General features: G+C 44.0%; 1 protein-coding gene across 1 annotated transcript in view; it reads left to right on the top strand.

Annotated features, from left to right (window-relative positions):
• The window catches only part of lama3 (laminin, alpha 3), a 462,187-nt gene that overhangs the window by 171,011 nt on the left and 278,676 nt on the right, over positions 1 to 12,500 (top strand). Inside the window, exon 17 of the mRNA XM_080194758.1 lies at positions 9,112 to 9,211. Within this exon, the coding sequence (XP_080050884.1) occupies positions 9,112 to 9,211 (100 nt within the window). The remainder of the gene's footprint in view (positions 1 to 9,111; positions 9,212 to 12,500) is intronic.

The following is a 12,500-nucleotide window of genomic DNA, read 5'->3' as shown; positions in this document are numbered from 1 at the left end:
GAAAACAAAGACATAGCAGAGGTATTGAACAAGTATGTTGTTTTCACAGTGGAAAACTTCAAAAACTTCTCAAAGGTGCTTGATAATCAAGGGGCAATAGGAGTAGAGATAAACTTAAAAACAATCATAGTCATCAGGGAAAAGGTGCAAAGAAAACTATTAGACTGAAAGGCTGACAAGTTGCCAGGACTGGATGACATGAATTCTAAGATCTTAAAAGAACAGACTGCACAGATAGCAGATGCATTGGTTAAAATTGTGGGGAAAACATGCAAACTCCGCACAGAACATAGAACATTACAGTGCAGTACAGGCCCTTCGGCCCTTGATGTTGCGCCAACCTGTGAAACCAATCTAAAGCCCATCTAATCTACACTATTCCAATATCATCCATATGTTTATCCAATGACCATTTAAATGCCCTTAATGTTGCCGAATCCACTACAGTTGCAGGCAGGGCATTCCATGCTCTTACTCCTCTCTGAGTAAAGAACCTACCTCTGACATCTGTCCTACATCTATCACCCCTCAATTTAAAGCTATGTCCCCTCGTGCTAGCCATCTCCATCTGAGGAAAAAGACTCTCACTGTCCATCCTATCTAATCCTCTGATCACTTTATATGCGTCTATTAAGTTACCTCTTAACCTCAAACAGCCTCAAGTCCCTCAGCCTTTCCTCATAAGACCTTCCCACCATACCAGGCAACATCCTGGTAAACCTCCTCTGCACCCTTTCCAATGCTTCCACATCCTTCCTATAATGCAGCGACTAGAACTATACACAGTGCTCCAAGTGCGGCTGCACCAGAGCTTTGTACAGCTGCAACATCACCTCTTGGTTCCTAAGCTCAATCCCTCTACCAGTAAAAGCTAACACACCGTCTGCCTTTTTAACAACCCTATCAACCTGGATGCCAACTTTCAGGGATCTATGAACATGGACACCGAGATCTCTCTGCTCAGCCACACTTCCAAGTAACTTATCATTAGCCCAGTACTCTGTATTCCTGTTACTCCTTCCAAAGTGAATCACTTCACATTTTTCTGCATTAAACTCCATTTGCCATCTCATGGACCAACTCTACAGGCAGTGATCCAAGCTGGGAATCGAACTCGGGTTCCTGGAGGTGTGAGGCAGCAGTGCCAATCATTGTGCTGCCATGCCAAGTCAAAGATTACTTCAGAGCACATGGTGTGGAGAGCAACGGATTACATAAGAACATAAGAACCAGGAGCAGGAGTAGGTCATCTGGTCCCTCAACTATCTTTTTGTAAACTCAGCTCCACTTACCCGCCCACACACCATAATCCTTAATTCCTTTACTGTTCAAAAATTTGCCTATCCTTGCTTTAAAAACATTCAATGAGGGAGCCTCAACTGCTTCACTGAGCTGGGAATTCCACAGATTCACAACCCTTTGTGTGAAGAAGTTCCTCCTCAACTCAGTTCTAAATCTGCTTCCCCTTATTTGAGGCCATGCCCCCTAGTTCCAGTTTCACCTGCCAGTGGAAACAACGTCCCTGCTTCTATCTTGTCTTCCCTTCATGATCTTATATGTTTCTATAACCTCAAAAGCCAACCTTCTCAACTCCGGAATCAACCTAGTGAAGCTCCTCTGCACCCCTTTCAGTGCCAGTATATCCTTTCTCAAGTTAAGGAGCCCAAAACTGTACATAGTACTCCGGGTGTGGCCTCACCAGCACTTTATACAGCTGCAACATAACCTCGCTATTTTTAAACTCCATCCCTTTAGCAATGAAGAATAAAATTCCATTTGCCTTCTTAATTACCTGCTGCACCTGCAAACCAACTCCTTGAGATTCCTGCACAAGGACACCCAGATCCCTCTGCACAGCAGCATGCTGCAATATTTTATCATTTAAATAAATAGTCCATTTTGCTGTTATTCCTGCCAAAATGGATGACCTCGCATTTACCAACATTGTACTCCATCTGCCAGATCCTCGCCCACTCATTTAGACTATCTGTATCCCTTTGTAGACTTTCAGCATCCTCTGAACACTTTGCTCTGCCACTCGTCTTAGTGTCATCAGCAAATTTTGTGGATGTGTGTATCTGGATTTTGACACACTACATTTGGTTCCCAACTCCAAATCATCTCAGTAAATCGTAAACAATTGCAGTCCCAACACTGATCCCTGAGGCACATCACTAGTCACTGATTACGAACGAGAAAAACACCCATTTACCCCCACTCTTTGCTTTCTGTTAGTTAATCAATCCTCTATCCATGCTAAAACATTACCCGTAACACAGTGCACCTTTATCTTATGTGGCAGTCTTTGGTGCGGCACCTTGTCAAATGCTTTCTGGAAATCCAGATACACACATCCACAGGTTCCCCATTGTCCACTGCACATGTAATGTTCTCTCAGAATTCCACCAAATTAGTTAAACATGACCTGCCCTTCATGAACCCACGCTGCAACTTACCAATGGGACAATTTATATCCAGATGTCTCGCTATTTTTTCCTTGATGATAGATTCAAGCATTTTCCCTATTACAGAAGTTAAACTAACCAGCCTGTAGTTACCTGCCTTTTGTCTACCTCCATTTTTAAACAGTGACGTCACATTTGCTGTTTTCCCATCTGCGGTAACCGCCCCAGAATCCAGCGAATTTTGATAAATTGCCATTAGTGCATTTGCTATTTCTCCCACCATATTTTTTAGTACCCTGGGGTGCATTCCATCAGGACCAGGAGACTTGTCCACCTTTAGCCCCATTAAGCATGGATAAAGGTTTTTTTAGTTTATGAGAAAAGGACAGTAGGGATAAATAGGCCTTTTTTGGATTAGAAAGCTATCATTATTGGAGTGCCACATGGTTGGGGTGCTGGGGTTTCAACTATTTACAATCTGTATCAATGACTTGGAAGAGGGGACCAAATATATGGTAAATTTGCCAGTAACACCATGATTGGTAGGAAATTAAGTTGTCAAGAGGAAGTAGTTTAATCCAGGATATTCAGCATGGTTTTGTGAGGGGTAAGTCCTGCCTCACAAATTTGATTGAATTCTTTGAGCAGGTAACTAAGTGTGTAGAAGAAGGTAGAGCAGTTGATGTCGTATACATGGATTTAAGTAAGGCATTTGATAAGGTTCTCCATGATAGGCTCATGGAGAAGATAAGGATGTGTGGGATAGAAGGAAATTTGGCCGATTGGATAAGTAACTGGCTGTATCATGGAATACAGAGGGTGGTGGTGGAGGGAAAATGTTCAGACTGGAGGCCAGTTACCAGCGGTGTACCACAGGGGTCAGTGCTGGGTCCTTTGCTATTTGTGATTTTTATCAATGACTTGGAAGAGGGGGTTGAAGGGTGGGTTAGTAAATTTGCTGATGACACCAAGATTGGTGGAGTAGTGGATGAGATGGAGGGCTCTTGCAGGCTGCAAAGAGACATTGATAGGATGCAGAGCTGGGCCAAAAAGTGGCAGATGGAGTTTAACCCTGGTAAGTGTGAGGTGATTCATTTTGATAGACAAACTTGAATGCAGATTACAGGGTCAATGGCAGGGTTCTGAGGAATGTGGAGGAACAGAGAGATCTTAGGGTTCATATCCACAGATCTCTGAAGGTTGCCACTCAAGAGGATAGAGCCGTGAAGAAGGCTTATAGTGTATTAGCGTTTATTAACAGGGGGTTAGAGTTTAATAGCTGTGGGGTTATGCAGCAACTATACCGGACATTGGTGAGACCACATTTGGAGTATTGTGTGCAGTTCTGGTTATCTCACTATAAGAAGGATATGGAAGCATTGGAGAGAGTGTAGAGGAGATTTTCCAGGATGCTGCCTGGTTTGGAGGGTAGGTCTTATGAGGAAAGGTTGAGGGAGCTGGGGTTTTTCTCTTTAGAGCAGAGGAGGATGAGAGGTGACTTAATAGAGGTTTATAAGATGATGAGAGGGATTGATAGAGTGGACGTGCAGAGATTATTTCCTCAGGTGGATGTAGCTGTTACTAGGGGGTATAACTATAAGGTTCATGGTGGGAGATATAGGAGGGATGTGCGAGGAAGATTCTTTACTCAGAGAGTGGTTGGAGTGTGGAATGCACTGCCTGTTGTGATAGTGGAGTCGGACGCTTTTCGAACCTTCAAGCGGTTATTGGATAGGCACGTGGAGCACACCAGAATTATAGGGAGTGGGATAACTTGATCTTGGGATTGGACATAACTCGGCACAACATTGAGGGCCGAAGGGCTGTACTGTGCTGTAATGTTCTATGCTCTATGTTCTGGAGTAATGGCGGACAGCCTCAGCCTGGAGGCTACATGCAGCCCATCTAGGTTCTGAGTGTAGCCCATGAGATATTTGTTGACCGTTGCTCATGTTCAGGGTTGTCACGTTCCACTGATTTCCATCTGCGTAGTTATTTTTCTACCTATATGACTGAAGTGATTCACGTGTCAAGCGAGGCCAAATGAAGTGAGATGCATGCTGTTGGCACACAACGTTGACTGTGAGAGCCATGCGCTCCATCTGCATCCAAAGTATAAGTATTTCTAAAAGAGAAATAGAAAATGCTGGAAAATGTCAGCAACTCTGACAGCATCTGTGGAGAGAGAATAGAGCCAACACTTTGAGTCAGGATGACACGTTGTCAGAGCTGAAGAAAACTGAAAATAGGACGAGATTTATATTGCTGTCCAGGATTGGCGGGGTGGGGTGAGAGGTGGCATGGGGGGGTGGGGTAGGGGAAGTAGTGTGAAGCAATAGAGGCTGGATAGAGGACCAGTGATAGGTGGAGCCCAGGGACAAACTGGTAGAGATATCATGAGCAAAAAGACAAAAATGTAAATGTAAATAATCATTGGTAAGAAGAGTGGCATACTGGTTAGCTCTGCTGCCTCACAGCACCAGGGACCTGGGTTCGATTCCCAGCTTGTGTCACTGTCTGTGTGGAGTTTGCATGTTCTCCCCGAGTTTGCATGGGTTTTCTCTGGGTGCTTCGGTTTCCTCCCACAGTCCAAAGATTGGGGGGTTAGGTGGATTGGCTATGCTAAATTGACTCAATGTCAGGCGGACTAGAAGCATAAATATTTAGGGTTACGGGGGTAAGACCTCAGTGGGATTGTTGTTGGTGCAAGCTGAATGGGCCGAGTGGCCTCCTTTGCACTATGGGGATTCCATATTTCTGTTATTGGCTCATTAAGTGATCAGAATGGCAGAACAAAAGTGAACAGGTGACAAAGGAGAATCTGGAACAGGTAACAGATAGCCCCAGAGGGGGTTGGGGGGGTTAGTGGGGGAAGTGGGGTAACCCCACAGTGGTAAGGGAAAAAAATGGGAAGTAGGATAAAAAATGGATGGAAAAATGAATCATTGGAAGAACTTAAAATAAATGGATAGAAATAAATAGTGGGGTGAAGGTGGAGCAGAGTTCAGTCTGAATTTGTTGAACTTAGTGTTAAGTCCAAAAGGCTGGAACGTGCCTAATTGGAAGATGAGTTGCTGTTCCTCTAGTTTGCGCTGGGCTTCACTGGAACATTGCAGCAGGACAGACACGTGGACATGAGAGCAGGATGGTGTATTCAAATGGTAACTGACAGGAAGATCTGGGTCCTGCTTGCTGTCAGATTAAAGGTGCACTGCAAAGCGGTCACCCAGTCTGCATTTAGTCACTCCAATGTAGAGTAGATTGTATTGGGAACAGTGAATGCAATAGACCAGATTAAACAAGCACTGCTTCACCTGAAAAGAGTGTTTAGGCTCTTAGTTGTAAGTATTTATTTTGTTTTTAACATTTGAAGTTGATGAAATTTCAAATTAAGCATTTTCTATATCTTATGAAATAAATGTATCTAATTTTATTTTTGGAATCATGGTTAGTGAACAAGCCTGATTTCAAATTTGTGGCCCACTGAGATGAAGGAGGGCCACTCACCAGCCCAAGATTGCCCATCACTGAGATAGAGATCTGCAGGGGGATACAGACAAGTGAAATGAGCGGGCATAAATTTGGTCAATAGAGTATAAAGTGGGTAAGTGTGAACTTCTTCACTTTGGCAGGGAGATTAGAACATAAGAACATAAGAAATAGGAGCAGGAGTAGGCCATCTAGCCCTTCGAGCCTGCCCCGCCATTCAATAAGATCATGGCTGATCTGTCGTGTCTCAGTTCCACATTCCCGCCCTCTCCCCATAACCCTTAATCCCCTTGCCTATCAAAAACCTATCAACCCGCGTCTTAAATATGTTTAGCGAGGCAGCCTCCACCACTTCAACGGGCAGAGAATTCCAGAGATTCACCACCCTTTGAGTGAAGAAGTTCCTCCTCAACTCCGTTCTAAACCGTCCCCCCTTTATCTTGAGGCTGTGCCCTCTAGTCCTACTGTCCTTTCTGAGCGGGAAGAGCCTCTCCACCTCTATCCTATCCATCCCATTCATCATCTTATATGTCTCAATGAGATCTCCCCTCATTCTTCTAAACTCTAACGAGTACAAGGCTAGTTTATTCAGCCTCTCCTCATAGTTCAACCCCCTCAACTCCGGTATCAGCCTAGTAAACCTCCTCTGCACTCCCTCCAAGGCCAAAATATCCTTGCGTAAGTACGGCACCCAAAACTGCACACAGTACTCCAGCTGCGGCCTCAGCAGTGCCCTGTACAGCTGCAGCAAGACCTCCCTACTTTTATATTCAATCCCCCTCGCTATGAAGACCAGCATCCCATTTGCCTTCCTGACCACCTGCTGCACCTGCAAGCTGGGTTTTTGCGACTCATGCACAAGGACCCCGAGGTCCCTCTGCACCGTTGCATGCTGCAGTTTTTCGCCATGTAACTAATAGTCCTTCCTACCATTATTCCTACCAAAGTGGACAACTTCACATTTGCCAACATTAAATTCCATTTGCCAGTTCCTGGCCCATTCGCCCAGCCTATCTAGATCCCTCTGCAGACTTTCTACACCCTCCGCACAATTTGCCGTTCCCCCAATCTTGGTGTCATCAGCAAATTTCAACACCATACACTCGGTTCCCTCCTCCAGATCATCTATATAAATGGTAAATAGCTGAGGCCCCAGCACCGACCCCTGGGGCACTCCACTAGTCACCAACCGCCAATCCGATTAGCACCCATTGACCCCCACTCTCTGCCTCCTATTTGACAGCTAATCCCCTATCCACGCTAACACCCTACCCCCAACTCCATGCTCCCTGACCTTCTGTAATAACCTCTTGTGCGGCACCTTATCAAACGCTTTCTGAAAATCAAGAAACACCACATCCACCGGCTCTCCTCTATCCACCGCCCTAGACACACCCTCATAGAACTCCAATAAATTTGTCAGACACGACTTCCCCTTAACAAAACCGTGCTGCGTCTGCTCTATCAAACAATTCTCCTCAAGATGCCTCGCTATTTTCTCCTTGATCACAGATTCTAACATTTTACCTACAACAGATGTTAAACTAACCGTTAAATTAGAAAATTAGTATACTGTTTAAATGGAGAAAGAGTGCAGAACCTGATGGTACAGAGGGAACTAGAAGTTCTGCACATTAATCACATAAATTAGAATGTAGGTACAATAAGTGATTAGGGAAAAAAAATGGAATGTTGGAATTTAATGCAAAAGGAATGGAATATAAAAGTAGAGATGTTTTACTACAGCTGTACAGGTCCTTGGTGAGACCACATCTGGAATACTGTGCATAGTTCTGGTCTCCTTATTTGAAAAAAAATGCTTTTGAAGTAGTTCAGAGAAGGTTTACTGGATTCATTCCTGGAATGAGGCACTTAACTTGTGAAGAAAGGTTGAACCATTTGGGCCTATACTCATTGGAATTTGGAAGAATGAGATGTGATCTCATTAAAACATAAATAGTCTTGAGAGGACTGGGAGGGTGATCACCAGAGAATGTTTCCTCTTCTGGGAAAGACTAAAACTCCGGGACATAGTTTAAAAATAAGCGGCCTCCTTTTAAGGCAGAGATTAAGAGAATTTTTCTTCTCTCAGAGGGCTGTTAATCTGTGGAATTCTCTTCGCCAGTAAATAATGGTGGCTGGGTCATTGAATTTATTTAAGGTTGAGTTAGATTTTTGAAAGACAAGGGAATTGAAGACTGGGGGGAATGCATACAGGGAAGTGGAGATGTGACCACCACTAGATCAGCCGTGGTTAGATTGAATGGAACAGCAGGCTCAAAGGGCTAAATGGTCTACTTGTGCTCCTAAATCTATGTTCCAATGAAGGAGTTCTTCTCCAGTTCCACCCTTGCGGCCATTAACTGGCCAGCTGTCCAATTACCTACTGTCTGTCAAAATTACAAGGACTTCCTGGTTCACATTGAGGTCAGGGTGGGGTTCTTGACCTGGATATGAATCCACCTCCCTACTCTCACATCTGCTAAAATCTGGCACCAAGTATATAGTATCAAATACTTAACACATATTCATTTATGAATGCCGTGCAATGACTTCCAGAAACAACAAGGATTTTGTAGGCCAATTCTAAGGTTGGCTTGCAAAGGGAAATATTAAGTGCATTATTCATGTTCTTGCCCTAGCATTGCCAATTCTCTAGGATTAGCCTGGAGTCTCCAGGAATTGATGAGTAATCTTCATTGCTGCGAGATTAAACCTGGGAAAATAATAGTCTAAAGAAAAAATATGTATAAAATTGTCAGTTTCTTTGAGAAGTTTTGTTTATACGTTATAAAAATATTGGCATGAGAAGAATTGCTATACTGTGCAGAATCATCCAGTTGAATAATAAATTAATTTGGCCATAGGAAAGCCATGACTGCAATTATAGACAAATCAGGGGACCCACAGTGGGATCGTGGCAGCAGGTCATGTAGCATGTGATGAAACCTCAAGAAATGTGTCCACAGTTGACAATCCCCCACTTTATACACAGATTTTAAACTTGTAAATTCAAATTTAAGAGAAGTGAGTATGCAATTAAAATAAATGTAGACTGGGGTACAGACCCAGTTAAGTAAAGTGTAAGTCACTCATAGGGGGACAAAATGTGAAAAGGTCTCTGCTCATTATTTTAAAGTATTACTGAATAGACAACAAGCTGGCTCATGAAATACATTTTAACTTTTATGTTTCCTCTAATGTTCCTGTTCAACAGGGTTCCTGTCAGTGCCTGGCAAATGTTGAGGGCTCCAAATGCGATCAGTGTAAATCACTCTACTGGAACCTAGCTGAGGAAAATCCCGAAGGTTGCATTGGTAAGTAATTTGTGTTTTTCTTACCTAGGATAAAATGACTGACCATGATGTGGACTTATTCACATTGTAGAATCATAGAATCATAGAAAAACTACAGCGCAAACAGGCCCTTCAGCCCACAAGTTGCGCCGATCATATCCCTACCTACTAGGCTTACCTGTAACCCTCAATCCCATTATGTCCCATGTACACATCCAGAAGTCTCTTAAAAGACCCTATCGAATTTGCCTCCACCACCACTGCCGGCAGCCGATTCCACTCACCCACCACTCTCTGAGTGAAAAACTTACCACTGACATCTCTTCTGTACCTACTCCCCAGCACTTTAAACCTGTGTTCTCTTGTGACAGCCATTTCAACCCTGGGGAAAAGCCTCTGAGAATCCACCCGATCAATACCTCTCATCATCTTATACACCTCTATAAGGTCCCCTCTCATCCTTCGTCTCGCCAAGGAGAAAAGATTGAGCTCTCTCAACCTATCCTCATAAGGCATGCCACCCAATCCAGGTAACCTCCTTGTAAATCTCCTCTGCACCCTTTCAGTGGCTTCCACATCCTTCCTGTAATGAGGCGACCAGAACTGAGCACAGTACTCCAAGTGGGGTCTGACCAGGGTCTTATACAGCTGCAGCATTATCTCCCGACTCCTAACCTCAATTCCTCGATTGATGAAGGCCAGTACACCATTCACCTTCTTAACCACATCCTCTACCTGCGAAGCTGATTTGAGAGTCCTATGAACCCGGACCCCAAGATCCTTCTGAACTTCCACACTACTAAGAGTCTTACCTTTTAATATTATATTCCTTCATCCCATTTGACCTGCCAAAATGGACCACTACACATTTATCTGGGTTGAAGTCCATCTGCCACTTCTCTGCCCAGTCTTGCATCCTATCTATGTCACGCTGCAACCTCTGACATCCCTCCAAACTATCCACAACACCTCTGACCTTCATGTCATCGGCAAACTTACCAACCCATTCCTCCACTTCCTCATCCAGGTCATTTATAAAAATCACAAACAGCAAGGGTCCCAGAACAGATCCCTGAGGCATTCCACTGGTGACCGACCTCCATGCAGAAAAAGACCCAACTACAACCACTCTTTGCCTTCTGCGGGCAAGCCAGTTCTGGATCCACAAATCAGCGTCCCCTTGGATCCCATGCCCCCTCACTTTCTCAATAAGCCTTGCATGGGGGACCTTATCGAACACCTTGCTGAAGTCCATATAAACCACATCCACCACTCTTCCGTCGTCAGTGTGTTTAGTCACATTTTCAAAAAACACAACCAGGCTCGTAAGACACGGTCTGCCTTTAACAAAGCTGTGCTGACTACTTTTGATCATATCATACTTCTCTAAATGTTCATAAATCCTGTCTGTTAGGATCTTTTCTATCAATTTACCAACCACTGAGATTATAATTTCCTGGGCTACCTCTGTTCCTTTTCTTGAATATAGGAACCGCATCCGCAATCCTCCAATACTTCAGAATCTTTCCCATCTCCATCGATGACAGGAAAGGTTCTGATCTCTTCCCTCGCCCCCCATAGTAACCTGGGGTACATCCTATTCGGTCCCGGCGACTTATCTATCTTGATGCTATTCAAAAGCTCCAATGCATCCTCTTTCTTAATGTTCACACACTCAAGCTTTTCAGTCTGCCGCAACCACCAAGATCTTAAGCACCTCTGCTTTTTCTACCAGTTCTATACAAACTTTCCCACCACCACATTTTATAGGTCCTATTCCTTCACATCTCATCCTTTCACTCTTCACATATTTTTAGAACGCCTTAGGGTTTTCCTTAATCTTACCTGCCAAGGCATTCTCATGACCCCTTCTGGCTCTCCTAATTTCCTTCTTAAGTTCCTTCCTACAAGCCGTACACTCCTCTAGATCCCTGACATTACCTAGCTCCTTTTGTAGGCTTTTCTTTTTGACTAGATTCATTACAACTTCCGTGCACCACGGTTCCTGTAACCTACCATAACCTCCCTGTCTCATCGGAACATTGTCGTGCAGTGCTTCAGACAAACATTCCTTGAAAATCTGCCACCTTACTCCGGTATATTTCCCCAAGAATACCTCCTTCCAATTAATGTCTCTAATTTCCTGCCTGATGGTTTCATATTTCCTCTTACTCCAGATAAACACTTTCCCAGCTTGCCTGATCCTATCCCTCTCCAATGCTAGTGTAAAGAAGATAGAGTTACGATCATTATCCCCAAGATGCTCTCCCGCTGAGAGATCTGACACCTGTCCAGGTTCATTACCCAATACCAGATCGAGTACAGCCTCTCCTCTTGCAGGCTTATCCACATACTGTGTCAGGAAACCCTCCTGAGCACACCTAATAAACTCTTCCCCATCCAAATCCCTTACCCTAGGGATATTCCAATCGATATTTGGGAAATTAAAGTCTCCCATCATGACAACTCTGATATTACTACATCCCTCCAGGATCTGTTTCCCTATCTGCTCCTCAACATCCCTGTTACTATTGGGTGGCCTATAGAAAACACCCAGTAAACAGAAAACACCCTTCCTGCTCCAAACCTCCACCCACAGAGACTCTGTAGACAATCCCTCCACGGCATCTACCTTCTCTACAGCCGTAACACTATCTTTGATCAACAGTGCCACTCTCCCACTTCTTTTGCCTCCCTCCCTGTTCTTTGTGAAACATCTGAAACCCGGCACCTGAAGTATCCAGTCCTGTCCCTGAGACATCCAAGTCTCTGTAATGGCCACCACATCACATTTCCAAGCAGCGATCCACGCTCTAAGCTCATCCATTTTGTTCACCACACTCCTAGCGTTAAAATAGACACATCTCAAACCTTCGGTCTGAGCACCCCCCTTCTCCGTCACCTGCCTATCCTCCCTCTTACACTGTCGACAATCCCTCTCTATTTGCGAGCTAACGTCCTCGCTGCCAGTCACTTCATTTCGATTCCCTCCTCCCAACCATTCTAGTTTAAAGTCTATCCCGCCAGAATATTGGTCCCCCTGGGATTCGAGTGCCACCCATCCTTTTTGTACAGCTCACACCTGCCCCTAATTATCTGTCAGAAGCTCTGCATATATGAGATATTTTGCAACTAAGATATATAATTCAATATTTAAGAATTGATATCAGTAGTTTTAACTTGATTGATGTGGAATAATCCTTATTGACATAGTGAACCTAAAAAGATCTATTATTTTCAAATTCAGCTCTTAATAACAGCTAAACATAGTTGATGTCACATTCCATGAATTCATTTTTTAAAAGTTTCA

Source organism: Carcharhinus amblyrhynchos, chromosome 8, assembly GCF_965287045.1.
Source record: "Carcharhinus amblyrhynchos chromosome 8, sCarAmb.v2.hapA, whole genome shotgun sequence".
In the NCBI taxonomy this organism is placed as follows: domain Eukaryota; kingdom Metazoa; phylum Chordata; class Chondrichthyes; order Carcharhiniformes; family Carcharhinidae; genus Carcharhinus; species Carcharhinus amblyrhynchos.
The sequence above is the reverse complement of the archived record's forward strand: the minus strand, read 5'-3'. Positions and strand labels throughout refer to the sequence as shown.